The 24417-nt window shown below is 40.5% G+C and overlaps 1 protein-coding gene across 1 annotated transcript; it reads right to left on the bottom strand.

Annotated features, from left to right (window-relative positions):
• Nucleotides 1-1399: 1399 nt before the first annotated feature.
• On the bottom strand, nucleotides 1400-23005 carry TRMT61A (tRNA methyltransferase 61A). Its single transcript, XM_069858924.1, has 3 exons — nucleotides 22609-23005; nucleotides 12266-12532; nucleotides 1400-3061 (listed from the first exon to the last, which is right to left on the bottom strand). The coding sequence occupies exons 1-3, from the start codon at nucleotides 22937-22939 to the stop codon at nucleotides 2733-2735; spliced, it is 927 nt and encodes a 308-aa protein (XP_069715025.1). The 5' UTR covers nucleotides 22940-23005; the 3' UTR covers nucleotides 1400-2732.
• Nucleotides 23006-24417: the final 1412 nt, after the last annotated feature.

The following is a 24417-nucleotide window of genomic DNA, read 5'->3' as shown; positions in this document are numbered from 1 at the left end:
GATTTATGATCACACCTTCTTCAGGGGAAAACAGCGTTGGGCTAACAGGTAGGCAGGTAACAACCACAACGAGATACAGATCTGTAATGCTTTAATTAAAGCACAGGTAAATAGTGAACAGCAGCAGACCTCTTAAGTGTTTCACAAGCCTCATCTTAGTCATTACTGTTTGCCTTGTAGGTTGCAAGATGTCTAAGACTGCTCTCCATGCTAGCCTATAGGACATGGAGCACAACGGCAACAGGAACCTGGCTGTCGGGCAGAGCTGTGTGCTGGTGCTTCTCCACAACAACTGAGGGATCCAAGAACACCACAGCAATGAAAATGTGCAGCCTGCCAAGGTGTGACCAAGCTGTGTCCGGGCAGGAAGAAGAGATGTTTCATCCCTGACCAAAGACTAAAATGTATTAAGAGAAAGGAATCTTTGTAAGCACGGTCTGGGCAGATTCCCCCAGTGTGGCAGGAGAGGCACATGTTTCGGATTTACCACTTTTGGCAGGGAATGTAGCCAGAATATAAAACACAGGTGATCAGAATTAAATAGTGGGGGGTTCTGGCAGCACAATACCATCCAGGCTGGACAGTGTGGGATCCTTCTTGTGATCCTGACAACAAAGCAGCAGCAGGAAGTGGTGTGGTGCTGCTGGCCACGGCTGTGACTGGCAACAAAAACACAGAAGCCTTTTTAATATTGCAAAGCCAGAAATGAAATCCTTCTCCTCTTACGCAATGCTTGCCCTTCCTCAGCAGGGATCAAATCAATATGGGTCCACGCAAAGTCAATGCTTTATTTCAAGGGGGTTTGAATTGGGCTTTGTAGGCAAAAAGGCATCAGCCTTGTTTCAAGCTCCATGAGACACATCGGTATTTCCATTCCGTGTCTATTTGTACAACACAAATGTGACTTTGTTCCTCTTTAATCCTGTCTAAATGTTACGCTATTTTTAAATAAAGGAAAAAATAATCAAGGCTAGGGCTGGAATTACCCTCGGTGAAGACTGGGGATCCCACTTGCTAATGAATGAGAATCACCTTGAGGGAAGTTAAGAACAACCCTGTAACATTAACGTTGTTATTCCCTATGATAGCACCTTCTGTGGGGGTGGTTAAAGCACACAAACACGTGCATGCACACACACATGCAAGCATGTCACTATAATACAGCCACCAAGCCACATAAACAGTGCTAACAGTTTATTGCAGGCCTTTCTGGAGAACACTAGCAGCAGAAAGAGAACTTTCACATAATTTCTGGAGAACTGCTGCAGTTGTAGGCCAACTTATGTAACTGATTCAGCTCAGCAGAAGTGCTTTCTGCCTCTAATCTGCTCAACAGTTTATCTTTGCTGTCGTGATCGGTTGAGCTTTCTTTAAACCGTTATGGATTAGCGTTCTGCTATAACATGTTAAAAGCTTAGCTTTGTTTATTTTTGTCAAGAATGGCAGAGGGATATCAGGTTCAAATGTTCAGGCAGTGGTTTATGAATGGTTATTTTTCTTACATGGCAATCAATATATTCAAGTACCGAATGCAAGGCACAGCTAAACATTTTATAGACAGTACTAATGGCTGGAATAAAAATACTTGTGAATTCAGTTTTTAGAAAAAAAGAAATAAGAAAGTTTATAAATTTGCATAATTATTTTAATCTGTAAAATGAAATTTAGTCCAGGACTCAGCAGTTCATCACACCCATCACTTTGTATGGAAGACCAAAGAGTAAATGGTCTGAAAACTTAATTAATAAAGATGGTTAAGGATTTTACTAACTTTGCATTGTTGTTGCAATTTGGCGACAGAAATCCTGCCAAAAGGAACCTGTCATTCAACCACTGGAAGACAGGATACCATAATGCACATAAACAACCAAACAAACAGAATCTGAGCCACACTGCTTACGAAGAGGTGTTCAGATAACATTAACCAGCTGTTGAGTGAATTTTCATAGTTGATTCATCTACTATGAAAGCAGATGATCCATTAGAAGACTACAGTATGAAGCAAGGTCTACTTGAAGCAAGATTCTACTATAAATTCATGAGCACAATATACTATTTTAAACCAAATCCAACAATTAGCACATTTCTTCGATCTCTGTGTAATCTAAATGACTTGCAGATGCCAGCCTGGAATGGAGTGAGAGGTTGTGTTCCTGTGCGCTGCCAATATTCCTCTGTGCAGCCGAATGCTATTCCAAGGAAACACTAATTCTGCAATCGGTAGGGCTGGCAAGCCTATGACCTCCCAACTTTTGTAACTAAAATAAAGCAAGTAGCCACTTTCACCTTCCTAATAGCAACAGAGAAACTGCAGAAGTTAAAAAAGAAGTGTCTAGTGGTGCTAGAAAAAAATACAAACATAAATCTGGGAAAATAATCCAGAAAAGAGGAGAAAAAAATCCAGCTTATCTGCAATTAGTGTGTGGCTTGTTTTGCTTTCTTATTGGGAGAGATCTGTATTACGCACATTCCAGCGAATGGCCATTCGCTATTAATTTATCTTCTTTCTGACGGCAAGTGGAGCACCATTCCAGAGTTTCAACATTCCCTTGATGTTGCTCTGGTTAATGCTTGTGTGCTATTTAAACAAAATGTATTCCAACTAAATCTGACTATATATGGAATTCCCTGACAAGCAGAAATTTTTTGGATATTCTACAAAGAAGAACCATGAAAACAGAGTAGATACACAAACACACAGGACGCTCTGAACCGCACAAACTCAACGTGTACTAAAACAGGCTCTTGCTGGCAAAGGTCAAGTACCCAGTGTGACCGACCATCTCCCTGAGTGGCACGCCGCTTTTGAACTGCACAGTTCCTTGCTGCAGATTAACGCATGAGCTACCTTGATTTGATGGGTTGGTGCTGTCAAAGCCAGCGCTAGAATTATCCTCAGCTGCTTTTCCAAGGTCAGGGATTTGCAAGCTAATTGTCCTTACATTGTAGACTCGGAGCAGAATTTCCAAGGTGTTAATTTCTGTAAAACCATATTCTTCCATCGCTAGGCAGGTTCTTTGGACTTGTTCAATGCAGGGGGAGAAAGAGCAGATGCGGCCACCTGCAAAATGAGACAGGTAGTGGGAAAGAGAACAAAAACCAAAATGAAGCGCTTTTTATCTTTTTTCAAGTTCTCTCAGATGCACACAGGATTACTATTATACAAAGTAGAAAACATTCTTCAAGATCTCCATGAGGCAGCTATGCAGGTTTGAAGTGTCAGCACAGAATCAAACACGGACGACTCTACAAGAGTAGAGACTTTAGACCCTTTAAAAATCACAACAGCAAATTCATTCATCTTCCAAATCCAGGGTTGCCCACCACATTCGTTCATGCTAAAACCGTTAAAGTTGATCCCTTTAGAACAGCAACTCCTTTGGAATCACTATCTGCTATTCTGGACTGAGACACCAAACTGAAGTTGGCACTCACACAAAGCCAGAAGTCATTCTGTGTACACTGTACAGAGTTGCCTTCATCAGAATTAAGCGTGCGTGCACACGCACTCTGACAAAAGCGGCTGTGTTTATCTGAGAACGATGGTATGCGTGTACAGAATAAAGTAATCTCTCCAGGCCATAGATGGAGTGCTGCTAAGGCTTCACCCTTTTAGTCAAGCTGACTAGCATGTCTCCTGAGCATTAAAGGTTACTGGACAGCGTATCAGGCAGTTTTACAGCAAATGCTTCAGAACTCTAGGATATGACTTAAGGGATAAACTAACACTTGTTTTCTTGTCTGTGCACAGTTCAGATTTTTGATTCAAATACAGAGTATTAATTGGCCCCCTATAACTCTCTGCATGCTACAATGTCACCTTAACAGCTGAGAATAGAATGATTCAGATTTACTCTGAAAAGCCACAGCCAAATCAGATCAAAGAATTATAAGGACACTGTCTGCCATAAAGCCAGGGCATGTGCTTTCACCCAGGACACAGCGTATCACGAGGCAACTGCCCTTCCTGAAAAGCTTTTGAGCCAGAGCAAGGAACACTTGGTGATGGAGCTTCAGATATTGCTTTACTTATTACAACTAGATGAAAATGCTTGTTGACCTGACTTGCATACGTTCCCAGCCCTCTCCCTGGCTCACCCAGTCAAGCTTTCTAACACAAGTTGTCTAAGCAGTTAAAGAACCCATGCAAGTGAGAGCAAAGCATCCTGCTAAAAATAGAGGCTATGCTGGGACTATGTGAAGCCTGCTTTATCTCAAACTCCCCTTTTTTTTTCCTTTTTCGTTTCTAAAGTCACATTTCTAAAAAAAGAAAGCATCAGGTCTGAAAGTGTCACTGCAGCACTCTAGTTACTGTGCAGCAATGATGGGCTGGGTACTGACTAGGGAAGAATGCTTTCCATGACTGTTAATCCACCATACACTAAGTAGGATTTAATTTTAGTCCTGAAATAAAGTCTCCACAGCTAGGGGTTCTTATCATGCATCTTCAGAACAAAGTACTATGGACAAGTAACTCCCTGGAGTGATGATTAAAAACCAAATCTAATAATCACCTGCAAAACTAATGCCGGTATGTGTCATTATTAACCAACTCTGTTGATGACAATTTAATTGCACATCCAGTCCATTAGCTCCCATGAAAATAGATTTATATGTTCATCAGCAATGACCAGGGCTACCAAAATGATTCTGAATCAGACAGGTAATCTTTTCTGGCCAAAGCAGTACACACTTCTCGCATGTTTGTAGACATAAAACAGAACCCCAGGAAGAACTCTGTTACACAATTAGAAAGCTACTATGATGCACATATGCTAGAAATAAATATATTATATCCTTATTGTGTAGGGAAGTGAACAAATGTCTAAATTAGCTAAATGTCAGTTCACAATAACTCTTTTGTCTGCAAAGCAAGAATTTGCAGAAAGATCAGAGACTTACTACTAGTTCATTCAGGCTTTTTGGTTTTGGTGTTTCATATTGCAATAAAAAAGGAAAATATATTTACATTTACAGTAAGCCTGTTCTTATTTACTCTGACTACAGAGGTTTCGAGATATGTTTAGGCTTTCAAATTCACATGCTCTGGATTTATAGTCAAAAACTAAGTAGCCTGCACACAGCTGTTGCCATACAAGCTGCAGAGCCGCCTACAGTTCCTGTCAAGCCTTCAGTTAAAGGCAAAGCACCCTTCATTTTGCCTCAGGACGGTCAGCTGAGCACAGCATGTCAACACCAAACTTGGTGTTGATTTATCAGACTGACTCCTTGCAAAGCAGGCTGCTTGGGGAAGTATAGTTAGAGAAAATGGGCTTTCAGGCTGCCTGGTAGGGAAGAAAACTCTTGTTTGCAATAGCTAATACCCAGAGGGGAAGCACAAAAAATAATGTTACTTTACTTACTGCACTGCTGGGAGCTTCTCAGGTACTGAGTGAGAAAACAGTGTAACAGTTGGTAATCCACATAACTGAAAGTGTCCAGTGGGTTTTAGTAGTTCTGCCAATTTCAGTTTTTCCCTTTCATATCTGTTCTTCCAGTTATTATTATTATACATCCCTCTGAAATAAATATACCTACAAATAGCTTAGAAGCAAACCCACCATGTATGTTATCTTCATGGATCCTAACAAGCGGGAGAAGGGTCTCCTCTGCTTTTTCTTGTACACATAATTGGGCAGGCCAGCTCTGACTTACAGGCTGCACCTGTTTATTAAGCAATTATGAGAAGATTGGAAAGCTACAATTAGCAGAAATTTGGAAGGCAAAAATGAAATTGCAGTTCCAGACTACAAGAAGTTAGAAAGATTTGGGAAGTTTCGATTGCCATGGTGTGTTTAGAGCGGTCAAAAATGTGGATGCTAAGCAGCAGAAAACCACACTCAGAAGGACATGTTCATCTGTTCTAAGAGCAGAGATGCTGTCACCTTCAACAGACCAGAGGCTTCTTAATTCTCTGTGCTGTGGGCTGCCCTCTGTACAGCCGCTGGATTACCAGCTATGCAACACCCTTTGTATCACAGTCACCAAAAGGATATAAATCTAGATTTCAGCATTCGTGATTTTCAGATTCTCTAGGAGTCCTCTTGTTCTTTAGACATCAAGAGGCATTCAGGGCTTAAAGGACTTGAATATGCTTTGCTTTGGCTTGCCATGACAAGGATTCCTTAGTGAATGAAGAAAAGACATGCACTCTCTCCCTCTCTGCTTGCTGAGGCGCAATGCTCTGTCTGTGGATCACAAAGGAGCGGACTAGGCTAGAGAGCAGTGAAAGCAACTGAACAGAAACTTTTCAGTACAAACCGAGTTTGTGTTCTTTCAGAGCTCTCCTTTTAGGAAAGCTACCGTTTCTAAATTTGGTTAATGAGATCTGTGTGTCATCATAAATTGATACAGTAATTATCTGAGATTAATCCTGTTCACATTGGGAAGCTGTGTGAGCTTTTTGATCAGAAAAGCTGTCTAAAAATGTGTTTATTCATGTATAATGCATCTGACAAGTGCTATAGTTGAGGAGAAGAGAATAATGAGACCGTATGAAAGACTTAAATTTTTTTTCTACCTCCAGTTTTACAGAGAGTGAGTTAGTTTGGAACATTTAATGGAGAGGTTAAATCTCCAAAAGCCGTAGGCTGGAACAAGCCCACACAGTCCTGGCAGTCATTGTAACCAGCAATAGGATCCAGAGGATATGAAAACTGTAAGTGCAATTCAGGCTGGTACGATTAGGAAAGAGAGTTAAAGGGAAGGGGGAAATGGAAGAGACGATTGGATCCACATAGCATTGTACACTCAAACAGACAGTGTCTAATTAGTAATCAACTAATTAGTAATCAAGGGATACACCCTTGCATCTTTACAAGAAGTCAGAGCCTTGAAAGTTGCTCCTCCTTCAAGAACAGTTCCTGGTATTTTCCTGTGCAACTCCAACTAACAATTTTGTTTCTCACTTGTCTGAGCAAGGACTGACACCTCTACCAGTTCTACGCAGCTAATAACTACATTACACTTCAAGTATGGAAAATCTGTCAGTGCTACTCAAAGAATAAGAACTCCAGTGCACGCTTATGATACAGAAAACGTGTCTAAGGTATGTGCTCTCACTTCTGTAGGTTACAGTATGTGTCACAAGTGCTCTAACAGGTTTTTTCATCACCCTAGTATTATTCAGAAGATGTAAAAAGAACATATGTAGTGAAACACCATTAAGTTCCAGGGAGAAGGGCCTACAATTTTAGAAATGATTCTGTGATGTAAAGAACAAAGCACTGCATTTTCCTCCCTGGTAAAAGAACACACCCCTGGCTTTTGGGTCTTCAGTGCATTATCATAACTGGAAGATTACGTCACAAAGATCTCGTGGAAGAAAAAAACACACAGACATTATCGTTATATAGGGGCGAGGCAGCAAAGTCACTGAGCAGCATCACCGTGGCATTTACTCTGTGCTAACAGGACACTAAAAATATTGCCTCTGGAAAAGGGGACAGAACGTCCTTTAAGTGAGTGTGCTCGTGGGCGATCTGATGTAGCTTCCCTGACAAGTGAAATTAGAGGATTTGGCTGTTGAACGAAATTAAAGGATGTTTCTTGATTCAGAAAAGAAAATTTTCTCCAAATCTCTTGCCAGCTCATTAACAGGAGTTTGATGTGATTTTCTGCAAACATGACCTTAACCTCTACATTTGTAGGTGCATCCTTCAAAAGCAATTTATTCCTGCTCACTGCTAGGGGCTGGCAAAAACATGCAGCAAGGAAATTAAAGAATTGATTGTCTTCAGAATGGGGAAGAAAATCTAACAACTTGTTTTAAGGATCATTTCATCCCGGACTACTTCATATAACTGTGTGAAGGCCAATAGCTTTGACTGGCACTTCACAGCACAGATTGTGATGCAGGAATCCTTCTGTTTGACTCTTGAACACATGAAAGAATCACTGTTACTTCAGGCCAGGCCTTTGTGCACATATGATCCACCAATCCCTGACAGACTGACGCCAGGTTAATGCCCTCCAATAAGATACAACTACTGGGGCCAGCTCAGCAAACTGCCAGCACTCGGGAACCAGACAAAGCTGCTTTGTGCTTTTAGCACCCAGCCCTATAGCCTAGTAGGGCAGTTTTGCGCTAGACCAGATGGCCCCTTGATGTTGAGAGGATATGCTTCAGTTTAAAGCTAGATTGTGGATCTTTGACCTCACCTTGAGTTAATTTGCCTTCACATCAAAGCAGGCACCACACTGAGCAAAGGGTGATGCCGACATTTTGGCAAGCCCTTATTGCTTCATCCGTTTATTCCAAAACAATCTCCTAGGGACATGAAAAGTGTTGATACCGACTTGAGTACCACCTGCATGGGTGGAGAACGACAGCATGCTAGACTGTCAGGCTCCAGTTCCTGCCCCAACACATTCTCTGTTCATTCTTGAGGCAGCCTGAGTCCAAACAACATCAGCCCTGATGACACTGCCCACCTCTCACTGTGATTCAGCCTGGGGTACTCCCTACTCAGATACTACAGCAGGGAGACTTGTGGCCAGGTATTTACAGCTGCTCTTCAAAGCTACACTTGGTTGGTTTAAAAACACTGCCATGAATAACCACTGAGGCCAAGAAAAACAGACAAGGAGGCCTTCTACATGGATGTGGTATTCCTTGAAAGCTCAGTGGAGCCCAAATGAAAACTGAAACTAGCTAAACTAGGCACTGCCTTACCTGCACCTCAGGCTACTGGGAGGATGAGCTATTACTTATTCTCTTATACAGCACCTGTAATAACACCTGGCAGGTCAGGACTGCAATCAATGGCTATGCTAAGGGAAAAAAACGCAAACAAGATCTGTTTTAAGTCCATTGCATACAAATAAGACAAATGAAAATCAAATGGAAATGAGTATCAACTACTATTACAATGAGCAAAGTAGTGCTGAAGGGCTTCTGTGATGGCAGGAAATGCAGAGGCCCAATCAGGAAGAAGTTCAGATGAAACTTCCCTGCAGAATTGAGGGAGACCTGACAGCACCACATTACCTGATTCAGGTGATATCTCAAGGATCACAATTTGACAAGATCTAATTTCAGGGGCTCCATGATGCTCAAAAGGGAATGGCAAGTCATTTAAATGTAAAATTTTTAAGAGAAAGACGGGAAATAAAAGAGGAGTGGCTTTAATGATTTAGTGACTCAGACTCTTAATTTAAACACCACCAAGGACCAATTTATAATGCAAGAGGCCAACACAACTCAATATATGGCTGTATTTTTCTATACTCCTACCTCAAAATTTAAAACTTGTGTGAAATGTATTGTACAAATGGGTTCCTGCCTCCTCTTCCACAGCCTTGGAAGAAATACACAATATTTATGAAAGCAGAGTAGATGGGTGCAGAATTATCTTCAAAGTACTACAGTGTTCATCTGTGAGATGACTGTGAGTCAGAAGTTTGGGGACATTTAAGAGTTGTAGGATATTAAGGATATTTATTTTTAATTTTCTCCTTTTTTTTTTTTTTTAAATATAACCTGAAGGGGTTAAATGGCAATTTTGCAGAACCCAACAAGGTCAGATATTAGGAACAGCAGCTATGAGTATAGAAAAGCATTAATCAGCAGATGCTATGAAAGAAAAATAATTCAGGTCTGGAAATGAAAGCAAGTTCTGCAGTGCAGCAGTGCCCAAGAGATATTACAAGCAGCACTTCTGCTGAAAGCGCAACTGATTCAATCAGCACGAGGATGTAGCAGAGATGCAAGCCTGATCATCAGCAGAGTACATCACCACAGAATAAGAACCTTCTAAGTCACAAACCTACAGTACCATTTCATTCTTCTAGCTCTTCAGAGGTTGGCAGTGCTTTGAATGGGAGGCCCGGCTACTGTAAGTAGCATATTTACAGCATGCTGCAAGGCATAATGTGAGTGATAAGTGTACTCTGTAAAGCAGATCATGAACACTCACCCTACTAGGAGCTGCAGCTACTCAGGATCTTGAGCTTAAGTAGGAGAGAAAACACTGACTTGATAAGCTTATGTTAAAGTTAAGAACTCTCTTACATACTGTCTCAACGGAACACTCTGTAATGAATATTGTGGTTTCAAAGAGGAGGCTAGCTGATGCTACATATTGAATTCACTTAGCTCTGATTTCATTCAAAGTACCTTAATACTTTAGGGAATAAATTACCGCTATCTGGCTGTACAGCTGCAGTATTTGCATGGCACATCACAATAAAACCCACAGTGTGAATGGTTCAAATGGTGACCCTGTCCAGATATAAGAGAGTGCGTGGAGGAAAGAGAGTGGAACAACTGATGTTCTCTAGTGATGCTTTATCACTACACTAACCCTCGGAACAGTGGTGAACAGCAGCAGCATGTGCACAGACTGTTCTCACTGCAGAAAAGCTTCAACTATCTAACAATGAAACAAAGAAGCACTATAAAATTATCTGCTTGCAGTAGGGAACGGGAAGCAGTTACAGATAGCCTTCTATCATATTTTAGATTTTACAGCAGTAAAAAAACCCAAAACTACCCATATGATTTGGAATAGAACAGAAATATGTGATAGTTTGTACCTATTACTACTGCAATCAATTATATTTCATATGAAAAAAGAATAACAACTTCTGTTTATATGCAAAAAGGCAAAACAAAAACAAATGCCCCCAGCTCAGTCAGGTACCCAAAATAAGAGCCTTAGACTAATACCACATTTCAAACACTGGTGGCTGTTTGCAGCCAAAACTGCAGGAAGGGTCAGCAACTTCGCCTTCTAACTGGTACATAAAGCGCATGATGCCATTTCACAAACAGAAAAATACTGGATTTTTAAGTGTTACTGCCTAAGCAGATGTAATCTTGTAGCATAGCAAAGAAAGGTATAGCCAGATGGTACAGCCAGTTTGGGACTATAATACCTGTTCTAGGATTTCAAATGCTGGAGTGAGACAAGGATTCAAAACTTCAAGCAGCTCTGCTCATTATTCTAAACATGCACCACTTAAATAATTCAAATTGGACTGCGCAATGCAGCGCCTTCTAAGCTGGGAAGTCAGCTGAGCGTTGTGCTCACTAGATTAGATAATTTGAGCACAGGAAGGGCATCGTACAGTGCAGTGAAAATGAATTTTTTTTCCCAGAGCACACTGGAAAGCAGCTACAAATCGAGCTGTAACCCTTGCAGGTACAAAGTGGTAACAAGTCTCTCTCTATTTACTCACTTTTTAGAGAAAGCATGTGTTACACTGGTATCAGAAAGCATTCTAGAAAATTTTCAGTAATACCTGAGTAGTAGCTGAGGTAGCCTAACAGCTGGGTCAGTCCTGGCTGACCAAGGTAATGCACATTCAGTGACCTTTTAAGAACAAGCTTAAATCCTGTGATTTCACAAAGACCTAGCAATTCACTTAAAGTCAGGCCTGTCATTACATATTTTAAAAAAGAATTGGACCTTGCACAGAATCAAGTTCTGCTCAACTCATATCCCAGCATGGGGACTGTTCAGCACTCTTTGCTCTCTTGATTAGAAAAAATCGCTTTTGTAGATGGAAGCAATCTGGTTAGTTTAGATCCACACTGGTACAGTTAGACTAGTGTAACGTTAATCAGGGGAAAACTTAGTCCAGGATAAAAGAACTATTTCTTCACTGAAGGTTATTTTTCAGTAGGGAAAAGTTCTGTAATAAACTGATTAAATTCATCCAATACCTCAACCGTAGGCCTCATTTGTCGCCACAATTCTGGAATAACTGGCATAAGTTAGAACAGCCTTTATGTTCCATTCCCACTGTAACTGATGTAACTTCTCATTAGCTCCAACAGCAAAGATTTAAGGCAAAAATTGGCAAGCATTTTTAAGTATCTCCACATTTTCTTTAACATTACTGACAGGGTGCTCTGTTAAATAGGTACAAATCTGTAACAAATGATGTAAAGTGCATCTGAACACCTTTTATACAAACACCTCTCCACTGAATTGACAAAGAAATCTGCTTTCAGCATTCATTGTTACTGCTGCTTCCCACACACCTCAGATCTAGCAAAATGCACTTGACAAGTTCAAAGGGTTTTTTATAAACTGCCCATTTTAATTCTTGCAGCTAGCACAGGCCTGTAGGAAAAATGTGTTCTTCTCCTTTCAAATCTTCCACTGTAAATTGAAGACCTCTTTTGAAGGTTTTTCAGCCTTAGGGACATTTGAGAACAGTGATCACACAACGGAAGCGAGCAGATACAGCACATGGCTCAAAGGCAGATGTGTGCATGCATGGTACTTCATGAACAGAAAGAGAAAAGTGGAGTTACCTTCAGCTTTTAACGCTGACTTTGCATGTCCTATGGCTTCCCATGGAGACGGAATATCTAGGAACACGGCGTCTGCAATGTTTGAAACACCAAACCCATTTTTGCAGACGTCCTGGTTGGTCACGGTGACCAGGTGCTCCACTCCATGCTCTCGAAACTCCTCTCTGGCCTTCTCAGCTCTCTGTTGGTGGAACTCTACCGTGTACAGGTGCCCTGTGGGAGCCACTGTCCTGATGAGAGCATGGGAGAGAGATCCGCTGCCTGTACCTAGAAAAGACAAACAACTCATGAAATGCCTTTTGACAGTGCTAAACATTAGAACAAAGGTCTTCTCCATTAGTTCTCCTGCTTGGAACGCTTACTCAAAACCCAAATGAACGGAAAACATCGGTTAAATTAGAGAACAGTCCTTCTTTCATAAGGAGAAAGGGACTAAATGACCTAGGAAACAGTCTTCAGAGTCCTCAAAGCATTAATTAAATATCTGGCAAACTGAAGACCTGTCCTGCCTCCCTGGAGTAGAAAAATAATGCCAAGGGTCAGCTATAGCTCTAACAAGTGCCACAGGAGAACACCAGGAAGTAAACGCAACAGGAAAAAGTCAGGGAAAATAACCAGAGTTTTTCTCAAAGTGCCAGACTCTTCTAGGGTAAGAAGAACTGAAGGCAATTTTTAACATATCTTCAAAACCTTATAATTAATTAAAACAAAGATGAGATGTAGGCAAGGGTCTGTGCTTGAAAATCCTATTGATACCTCTGAAAAAAACCCAGCCTTCAGGATATGGAGTGTGTTTTACCCAGGTCTCTTAAGAGATACTGGCTATCCTCCATTCCCACTGCAATTATCTGAAGCTATGGCCTCTTGGCTCCTTGCAGTCACACTGACCAAACAATTTGATTTCACAGGTGACACATACATACACACCTCAGCGAAGTCTACTGAGATCCCTGTAATTGTATGTAAGTACAATTGCCACATACAATCAGGGACTACTAAGACACATATTTTTTTTCCTTGCTTTAGTCTGATAATTTAGAAAACTTGTTTTAAATGATCCACTAGTGTATTATATAGACGAATGACTAATAACCAACATTTTCACTGAAGAAAACACCCATACACCAATTCGCATTGCAAATTACTCACTCAAGTGGCATTTAATGGAATAACCCCACAAACTCAAAACCCCACAGCAACCCCAAATTATCTGTGCTTATTGATTTATAATTCTGTAGCTGGAACACATTTCTCACAAATCTATTTCTGGCTCTCTTCAATGACTGTTCACACTAAATTTCAGGCTGAAGCAAGCTCTTTCAACTAGCATATATCTTAAAATTCTTATAAAGCAGAGAACCTGAAGTACAGCAGTGACAGAGAAAGCTCAGAAACTAGTAGAAAGGAAATTAATTAGGGGACACAGGGGCTGGTATGGCTGCTTAATTGGAGCGATACTTTCCGTCACCGCACAGGAAGTCAGAGTTTACTGACGGATCCAAGGTTCTTGCCCTCCGGTCACATAAGAGGAGAAACATTGTCTTGGCACTGTATTTAACCTGACAGCTCTGAAAGGGCAGCCATTCAGAATATAAACAGAGTTCAGGACCCAGGTTTGCCGCCGGATCAACCACCCACACTGCAGAATCAGCACTGCTCCTCTGCTCCCCTCTGAGAGGGCTATGACCGCAATGGGCAGATCTGCATACCCCTCCCAGCTTTAATGGGGAAGATGAGACAGGAGGGAGGACCTACAGATTTTAGCACTGGGCTCAGAGAGCGCCAAGGGAACAGACAAACTCTGACACACGTATTTATTTAAAGTGCAAATCCATGTACTCATGGAATCATGTATAAATATATATATGCCCCAACCCTGGAAGTGTTCAAGGCCATATTGGATGGGGCCTTGAACAACCTGTTCTGGTGGGAGGTCTCCCTGTCCATGGCAAGGGGGTTGGAACTGGACGATCTTTAAGGTTCCTTCCAACCCAAACTCATCCATTGAGAAGGGCAACAAAGCTGGTGAAGAAGTTGCAAAACAAGTCTTCTGAGGAGCAGCTGAGGGAACTGGAGTTGTTTAGCCTGGAGAAAAGGAGGCTGAGGGGAGATCTTATCACTCTCTGCAACCACTTGAAAGGAGGTTGTAGTGGAATGGGTGTTGGTCTCTTCTCCCAAGTGACACGGGACAGGATGAGAGGGAACGGCCTGAAGTTGCATCAGGGGAGGTTCAGATTAGACATCAGTAAAAATTTCTTCACCAAAACCATTATCAGGCACTGGAACAGGCTCCCCAGGTAGGTGGTTGAGTCACCATCCTTGAAGGTATTTAAAAGACGGGTAGATGAGGTGCACAGGGATAAGGTTTAGTAGTGGACAGGTACGGTTAGACTCGATGATCTCAAAGGTCTTTTCCAACCACGTGACTCTATGATTCGATAATTCTATCTGGTCAGGGCAGCTGTAGGCTCTAAATGTCAATATAAACATTTTCCTGGTCAAAAGGATGGTTGCACAGCAGCCATGTGGTTGTAAAATCTCAATGATACATGCGCATAGCAAACAAATAGCATTTTATCAATTTATTTTTTTTAATGACAACAGCAGGGAACTATTGTTCACAGGATGCAAAAATGACTGAAATTCTACTTTTACATTTCATGACAGAAGGCAGAATTGCACAACTGAGAACTTTTGCACCCTGACGGAATTCAGTTAATTTACCACTCAAACGAGTAATGTTGAACATTTTCTGCATCTTTCTCTGCTGATCTGAAGGGCTGAACAGAAGGCCTGTCAGCACAGCTGGGCTGTAAGCAGAAGAGAGAGGCAGCTTGTGATGTATCCAGTTTCCTTGTTCGTATTCTTTTACATTTTTAATCACTTTCCTTTTAAATCTGCTCTTAAAAGTGCCACAGAAGATACTGTTTGTCCCCTTCCTAGGAAAACCCACTAAGATTTTTTGGCTTATTTTCTGGTACTCTTTTTTAATTCACAAACACTCCAAGCCAAACTCTGTACCGAAATCAGGGTGTTGGAAGTCACCACTGGCAGGCATATTACAGACAGAGCTTTTGTTAAACAAGGCTGCCAGGAATTATTTATTGTTGACTGGTTACGGCAAACACAAGAATAATACACATGTATCACATTTTAACATATCAAATTCTATCACACTAACATCATTAATTAGAGTATTTCTGAAGATGCTGCCTGCCTTCTCCGTGACAACACCCTCAAAACTGTAGGAAACAAAGAACACGATGGCTATGAATTACCCACCATTGTTAACTCTCTCCTTGAAGAGAGGACAGACTCTGAACCCAGCCCTGTGAAATGATGATGACCCTCAACTCTCATGTGCCTGCTAGTTCAGCACGCTTGATGTGATGCATTAAGAATGTAAGGGTCTGGCAATTCAGTGCGAGTCCATGCTCACCACAAACCCTAAAGCCCAAACACCACTGCCTAAAGAAGAAAGGGTTTCAACCCTACGTTTCTCTGATATTGTAGAAGGGGAAAAGGATGTTTACATTCATCATCTCCCCCCACAAATCTGCAACATTTAACGTTTGAGTCCTCCCACCACCTGTTGTATTCCTTTTCAAATGCTCTCTGTCCTTATTTCAAATTTCTACTGAAAAAAAAGCAGAATCCAGCAAAATGTGTCTCGAAGCATCTTAGGCACTGTTTTGGAATAAGTTCTAGTCAGGTTCAAGTTTCCTTAGGAAAAGAAAGACATTCTTAGCGTGGTACAGAATCAGTCAAGGAAGCAGGAAATTGCAAGAAACACTACTGAAACATGAACTAGAATGCTACCCAACCTGAAATATCACAGCTGAACTACCTGCATACAAACAAATCAAAACCCTGAACACTCAAAATTAACATTTTGTACCAGAAGCAGCAAGTTATGAACTGAGTGGATTTCAATGGATTTCTGTTCTTGTATATGTGCAATGAAATGCCTGTGTTCTGGAAAGCATAAGATAAGACAATTTCTAGAACAAATAAGAGTTTATCATTTTTCCATCAGGATGCTTGTCTTTCTGACACCTCACACTATAAAGAGCCCTAGAAACTGCTTTCTTTCACTGGACAATACCCATTTAATTAGAGTGTATTAATCATGAATGGACTCTGCAGAAGAGAGGTAAAATGATGATAATTCAAACTGTGCTGAAGACATTCTTAACATCACAGCTGCTGTCCTAGAGCTCACTTAGGTGAGCACTCAGGTCATAGCTAATGCCTTTGGAAAATATGATGCTCTTTTACATTCTGTGACCCTAAACATCTTAGTCAAAAAGCAGACATCTGCCTTGCAGGCATTTAAAGAGATGCTGCAAGGTCCCCAATACGCCATACTCAAACCTCAAAGCCTAAGGAGAGGCAACCTGCAGGGGATCAGCAAGCAGACAATGAATATGGTCCATCTCAGTCCAAACGCAAGAATTAAGATCTTGTGTTAAAACCACGAGTTAAGTGGCTAATGGCCCTGCAGACAATGCATTATCCTTCCCTTCCTGGGCTCAAGCACATTCCACTCTTCTTCTCTGACACATCTTTGCTCAGTGGAGTGCTTCTGCCCTCTCCTACAACAAGGAAAACACTGCAGTTTTAGGATTTCAATCCTAACAAGTGGCCTCCTAGACAAAACACTAGCTCAGCACTTACTGATATTTCCTTCTGGTTTGTAAGCAAGAAAGAATTGCCCAGATGCATCCCCCCATCATTCTCATGACCTCAAACAGATCTCTTCCTCTTACTGTCTGCTTATGCAAGTGACAGGTTTTCCACAGAGAAGCCACCTCAGTAATCTGAGACAATGCTCATGTTAAGCTCATTTCTCACCTTTTCAAAGCTACCCTGAGCAACATCTGAGCTGTTCAATAATAACACATGCTATTTCCCCAAAGTATAGATACACAGCTGAACACTGGTATGAGTGTTACCACAGCATCTAGCATAGCACTTGGCTGATAGCTGAATAAGAGTATATTTTTACACTGTTCTCTGTTTAGTCTGGTTTTCTTACTGCAAAGGATATTTCTCTAATGTCCTGGAATCTCACCTATGCTATAAATATAACTGATCTGATTCTGTGCTCCACTACATTTCTTCATTGCAGGCTACTGCTTGGCTTGCCTTCCCTAAAATTTCTCCTCATGGGTGGTGCTTCTCAAAAAAAAGGAACTACAAATTGTGATTTAGGATCTATAGTCGTTTACAGCTCTGCATAAGCAAAAGCATTTTGGAGTAAAGCTGAAGAAGTTAAGTGCATATATAGGTTCATATTGCTTGAAAATACGAAAAATTAAAAGTATGCAAAGTATGACTTAACACTGACTGGGTCAACACAACATTTTCATAGAACTCAAGTTTCTGCTGCAAAATTTGGCTACCTAAGATATTCTAAAATGAGTAAACACAACAAAGCAGTGACAGTGTTGCTGTATTTGTCTCCTAGCTACGCCGCTTAGACCTAGCAAATAAGACGACAAGTCATGAGGCAGCCATGAGAACGGCAAGACCCTCAAAACCAAAGGAAAGTTAATCTTGAGATGGAGCTAACAACTCCACAGCTAATATCTACCAAGAAACACTGAACAGAGCAAGACTGCTCACTCTGCGTGACAAGTTTATGTAACAGGAGAATCATTAATAATTTTCAGCAAATACATGGAGAGATATTAAGCCTCTGATTAAAACTAACACAAAGATCTTGCTGTGAAGACAGCCAAGGGCACAAATTCTGGTGGCAAAGGTGAAACACAGCAAGATCAGGGACAGAGAGAGGGAGGAGGAGAGGGGGAGAAAAAGTTTCAAGGAAATGAGACGGCAGCTGAAAGAGGGAACAGTACATCAGGAAGTTCCCTTTACAGGAGATTAGCTCTTTCTCCTGCCTATCTGTTGTGGCCACCATACCAAAACAGGCATTTTAGGCAGCATACTAGAGGTCAGAGAGGGCCACTGCTCACTGACCAGACTGAAGAGTTGGGGTAGGATTGTGGGTAAGTTTTCAAGGCTGGCACTGCCTACAAAAGGAATGGAAGACTGAAAAGAATTCTTCCTTAGAGAATCAAGAGTCAGAGTTGTTTAGGGAGAGACCTTCTGCAGAACAGACATAATATCATTAAGTTCAGAGCTGCATGAGAAATACGCATGGTAGTCAAGTGAAGTGATAAGATGAAAGCGAATCTAGAAAGTCTAGAAACAAGCACTTTAGGGTATGAACAGCATTCCTCATCAGCTCCAGGTCAGCCACAAGTCTGAATATATTAGAGGGATGTCTCATGTGGCCACAGCTTTGCTTCAGTTCTTTGGTACACTAAGAGAATTCTATGCTCTCTGAGGATTGTATTGATGAGGTCTTTCTTGCACTTCAAAAGGGGCTATACAAGGATTGGGTTTTTCAATTCTTCTCTCACTTTAACCTGAACAGCTGCTAAGAGGTAGATAGAGGAGACATTAGAAAACATGGACTTAATTAGTATGAGCACATTCAAAGATCGAATTAATACTTACAAACCTTGGCCTGTACTTTACACTAAACACGGAGCTGCAAACAGTTTACATATACTTATGCCACGAAAATAGTGAAGACATGATCAGTTTTTATCAAAAACTCTACAAGCACTGCAGAAGAGTCATCAGCATACAGCTGACTTGTTATTGTGGGCCTCCACAATAAACTATTAATCATTTAGTAAGCATCCATTAATCATTAAGTCCTTATTATTTTTTTATGAGTGTACTCTTAACAAAATCTATACCCAGGCTGTGAGTTTCAAAAATTCATAATCGTTTTTGAGAAGCTGGCCAGGAGCTCTAGTTACTCCTCCACAGAGGAACCATGAGGACCTAGAATACTGTTCTTAGTCTTCAGAAATCCAGTCTGTGGGCTCAGAAACTCATTGCTGTGTGGCAATGAACAGCTTTTAGAAATTTTTAATTTGGGATTTAGCTGAAAGGGGAAAAAAAAAAAATAACATTTTTGCTCATGTGAGTCTGATTTTGCTGAGTGCTGAAGGATCACTGGGATGGTGGTTAGAACACTCTTGACTAAATTACATTTTGTCTAAACACAATGCTCCGTCAAAGCCAAAATATTTCTGAGATTTATCAGATTAAATGAGGTTTCACAGTGCTGCACTGCATTCCCTGAGTAATTCTGAGGGTTAAGACGGACACCTGTTTAGGTCTCGCTAGGGAGAGAGGACAGAAAAAAACCTAGAAACGTGGGGACTGGAAAGGGAAAAAAAAAAAAGATTGCACACACTTTTGTTTGGAAAAAATATCTGAAAGGTTTCAAATTAGTTCAAATGTAGTATAGAAATGAATGTAAAAACCTCAAAATCTGTCGTCAGAGAGCTGTTATACTACAGGCAACTGTAGTCACTGGACTGAAAATAGCCTTGCCTTGAAAGTTGCCATCAAGATTAGTTTTGGAGAGTGTTGTGACATAAAAAAAAATTTCAGCTTATTCCTTTCTCTACACTGTGGCTGCACATGTAATGAACGCAAATGGAATGAACGCAAATGGGATCAGAGTTACCTGAGAAGAATTAAAGTTTCACACAGGCCACCCACAGCAGATATTTTAGCAGCTATCTCAAGTATCCCTTAATTCTGGGAAGATCAGGCTGTTGAAGACTGTTGCAGAGCAAGGAATTCCTCAGATCAGGGACCAACGTTTTCAAGAGAATTCAGCTCCAATAATGGCACTAATGTTTTTTAAATCTCAGCATATCTTTACAAATCAGAAATTAGCAGAAGACAGAAAAAGGATCATGTTCCTACATCTCCATCACAAAACATCAGCCAAACGCTATCTTCTCTTATAGCATTGATAGAGTATGCTTGGATCGTTTTAATTATGCCATGTACTGATGAAAAGCTTGCTCTTTATGTATTTATTAAAGATGATTAAAAATAGCAAAAACTATATTAACATGTTTATACCATTTTGACAAATCATGACTAATCAATTTAAACTGCATAATTCAAGTAATATAAAATCAAGCCTCTGCTTATTCTACTGAATTTTCCTAAGCACACACAAAAGATCATTAACGCTCGTATTCACAGCGTCACAGCACGACATAGAGGTTATTTAATCTTGCTTTATCGATCCTTTCTCCATATATTTGTGGAGACTAATCCACAATTCTGCTTGCTTACACCAGGTACATGCAGGACACACTTCCACAGTCTAATTAGGAAGACAAGAGGAAGAGAACCTGGCATCTTTACAGTGCCTGCTTTGCCAGCCCATACAGCAACTATGTACACTAGTCCAATTTCAAATTATAAAGAAGACAGACCTCCATGCTAATCAACGGTCAAAATACATTTAAATCCAGCACCAGCAGGAAGCAGACTCAAATGTCACTACTAGACTAGATTTCCCGTCTTGTTCCTATTAATCGCCATTGCGCTGGTTCCATCTAGGCCAGACAAGTTTAATCTAGAACTAATGATTTTGGATCAGTGAATACTGTCTGATTTAGGATGGCACCAAAGTAGGTTACATCATCACACTGGAGGCTCCAGTTGTCAATATCTGTAAAATTTTTAATCCACATCACTGCTGCTTGTCAGTTGGAAGAAAACCTGCAGTAAGATCTCTTGTGTCAAGGTTAACCAGATGAATTTGATGCAATTCTCTTTCTTTCTTCATGAACAGAGAATCTGGCAGGCAATACAAGCACAACTACAGTAGTAAAACAGTTCACTTTTCCTGGAAAGCTGAACTTGTGATATTATGACAGCATAAGCATTAAAATAAACCTAGAGACAGTTTCCCATTAGAACAAAGGATTGTTGTGGCTTTTGCCTCATAATATCTTTTGGAATCTGGATAGGTTACGCCTCAAAAGTTCCCATTTCTTAGCTGTTTAGATAAATGGGCTTTTGAACATTTTCATCCTCTCTAGGTACCTTTGACTTTACTGTAAACATTTCATGTGCACCTCCATACTCCAACATTCACCTATTCCAAGTGAGGCAGGACAAGAAGCAATTCAAATCTCCCCCATCTGAATAATTTGCTGTGTTTATTTTTCCCATCCTGTCCAAACATAGAAGGGAGGGGAAGAACGGAAGAGATGCCCAGTGAACAATACCGCTGCTTCCCATGACAACCCTAAAAATGCCTGATTGTCCGACAAACCAAATTATACACTCATCTCACAGGACCCAGCCATTTCAGCAGCACCAGAGACTTTTGCATATGGCTTTGCCTGTTCCAAGGGCTGCTGTACAGCAACCAGCTCCGTATTCCACCCGTTTCTTGATGGTTGCAACTGGATGCTGACCTAAGTGGTGCTACAGTTGTGTCAAAAAGTGGTCATTATGCCTGAAAAGCTGCCCAAAATGATGCTTGGGTGGGAACAGGAAATGTTAAATGCAAGAAAATACGGTGCAGCACAAGCCCACAATGCCGACGGTTTGCCGTAGCTGTGCTCGAGAGGGAAGTGCATAAAACTGCTTCATAAAAAGACTCAAAGAAAACAGCTAGAAAAAAGGCAAGGACGAACTACCTCAGTTCATTCTTTTCCAAACTACAGAGATGGAATCAAACCAAGCGAGCCTCCTACTGCCTGTAGAAATAAAGTCATGAAGGCATTATTATAAACTGCATCTAACAAAGAAAGTATCTATTAATATAAGATTTCACTCCTTATTGGCAAATTCAGCAAAATGATGGAAGCTGTGATAAATTTAGCCAAGTTTAGAAACAAAACACAGCCCTGTGATGAACACATCATCCATTGTATTATACAGCTACATCAATTTTTCAGTCAGTTGCCGTGTGCTAGAAACAGATCACACTTTCAAAGAGAAAGAGGAAATATATGTACTTTCATGGTACCACAATATATAAATACTGCCCATTTATTTCCCTTACTAGCTCAACATCCTATCATCAGAGTCTCTTTCACTGGGTTATCTCAACTATATTCTCTGAAACCACAAATTCAAAGCCTGACTTTTTATTCAAATCATGTATTTGCAAATATTTTTGAAGTGTAATACGTAGCAACAGTTTCAGAAAACAGAAAGAAAAATGTTTGTATATTTATTTTAATAAGATTAATTAATCGAACGTGTACTCAAAGGTATTCTGGTACACGAGGCCAACTTACTGAAGCAACATTACTTGTTCAAGAGCAGCTGATTAACACATGCAAATGAAACAGCACTACTCAAAGTGCAGGCTGGGAAAACTATCACAATGAAAAAAAAGTGACGTTTGCAAAATGCAAATATAAACCTGTTTTTTCATGAAAGTATTAGCGTTAGTTCTTAATAAAGGATTTCAACATATTAATTATTACCTGATTCGCATACTATGGAGCCTGGCTTCAGCTCTAACATCATGGTGATAATGGAGATGTCAGTGGAATACAGAATCTGCGTCCTGTGCGGAAGATTCATGGTCCACAGTTCTGGAGTTGGATGAAGAATATATACCCATCCTCCTTTACTGCAGGTCACTCTGGAGCCATACTTCTTCCCTATGAGGTCCGTGGAATGCCTGATGACCCCATACTTAGTCTGAGTCACAGTGCCATGCTGGACTTTCACAGGAAACATGGATTCATGGCCCAAAAACACAATAGCTGTGTCACCATCCTTTATCGTATCTCCATATTCAACAAAACTCATTGTGACAGTCCTGTAGTTGGCTGGTGGTTGTCACCTAGAAGAGAATAAATATGTCAAGAGAGTTTTTCATGATGGAGCTGAAAGTACAGACATAGAAATAAGTAACTTTGTTTTCCCCAATACAGAACAAGAACAAACTGCGCAAATAAGATGTTACCAAGAGAATTCCGTGACATTCGGGGACCTACCCCCTGCTGCGCTTTTGATCAAAATCAATGGAAAGATCCCACAGACTTGAATATAACCAGTATATTTCACACTTTATAGTGTATTTGAAAGAAAAATTAGCCAATATAATTTACTCAGCCTGCTCCACAATACTACTAAGAAACTTGCAAGGTAATACGAGTTTCAGCACTCTGTTCAATTCAAGTTCAGAAGCTCTTTGAGCATGTCATTAAGTAGCAATTTTTATTTCCATCTGTTGGCTTACAACATTAGATAACTGTTACTTGCCTGGATATCAATCAGCAGTTATTAGGACCACTATCAAAAGTTTACTTGACCAAAATAAGGCTTAGAGATAGGATAAACGTAGTAACTGATTGATTTATGCATAAATTTTACTAACTACAAGGAGAAGAGAACATTGTGGCCTTTAATTTGCCATTGAGGGTGCAAAGTACTTGTCAGGGAAACGATCTGTGCTGCAAGTAAATGTAAACAACCATTTGCAAACTAATGCAAACATTGTGTTACTTCAGCCCCATGGTCTCAAGAGATGTTTAGAGAATAACAGTTACATTTTTTATAACCTAGAAATGAGAAGGCAGCTTACAATGAAACCTGGCATTGCCTTTCAGATAAGGCAGTTAACCATCTAAGCAGCAAGATGATCAGTTTGTGGAAGGAATTGTTTAATGAAGCAATGGTCATTCCGAAGTTAGAAACTAAAGCCTAAGACAGAAAGCTTTCAAAGTCAGATTTCTGGTACTCCTTCCACAAGAGAATTAAAAGTAGCATTACTTTTAGTTCCAGAATAATGACTTGACTTGAGCGCTTTTGAATGTGTAACGGCTTGGTCCTACTTCACCATTTTCATTAAAAACTTTTAGGTCTCAAATTCTAGTCTGTTTTTGTTGACCAAAACTCATTGTAGTTCAATTTGCTGTTAAGCAGACAGATTTACAGTTTTTCTGCTGCAGTCAGAGAGACTGATGGGAAGATATGCTTGTGACCAAAACTTCCAAAGCTTATGACATGCCTGTTGCATAAGGTATTCAGATGCCAAAACAGAATAGGCCTGTCTGGACAGTGAAACAGTAAAGGCATCACATTAATTCAGAAATGTATACATACTCAACTTTGTGAGACAGTACAAATGTTTAACCATGTTTTATAGCTTGCCCCTTCTGATTATATTTATGTTCTTAATCCTTCACAAATGGCACTAGCAGTTTTCATTCTAGATGCTATTAATGCAACATAGCTTTCAGCTGTTAGAACAGTACCATTGGAAAGCCGCTTGACTGTAATCC

The sequence above is a fragment of the Phaenicophaeus curvirostris genome, chromosome 5 (assembly GCF_032191515.1).
Source record: "Phaenicophaeus curvirostris isolate KB17595 chromosome 5, BPBGC_Pcur_1.0, whole genome shotgun sequence".
Taxonomy (NCBI): domain Eukaryota; kingdom Metazoa; phylum Chordata; class Aves; order Cuculiformes; family Cuculidae; genus Phaenicophaeus; species Phaenicophaeus curvirostris.
Note: the sequence above shows the minus strand (reverse complement) of the source record. Positions and strands in the feature narration are given on the sequence as shown.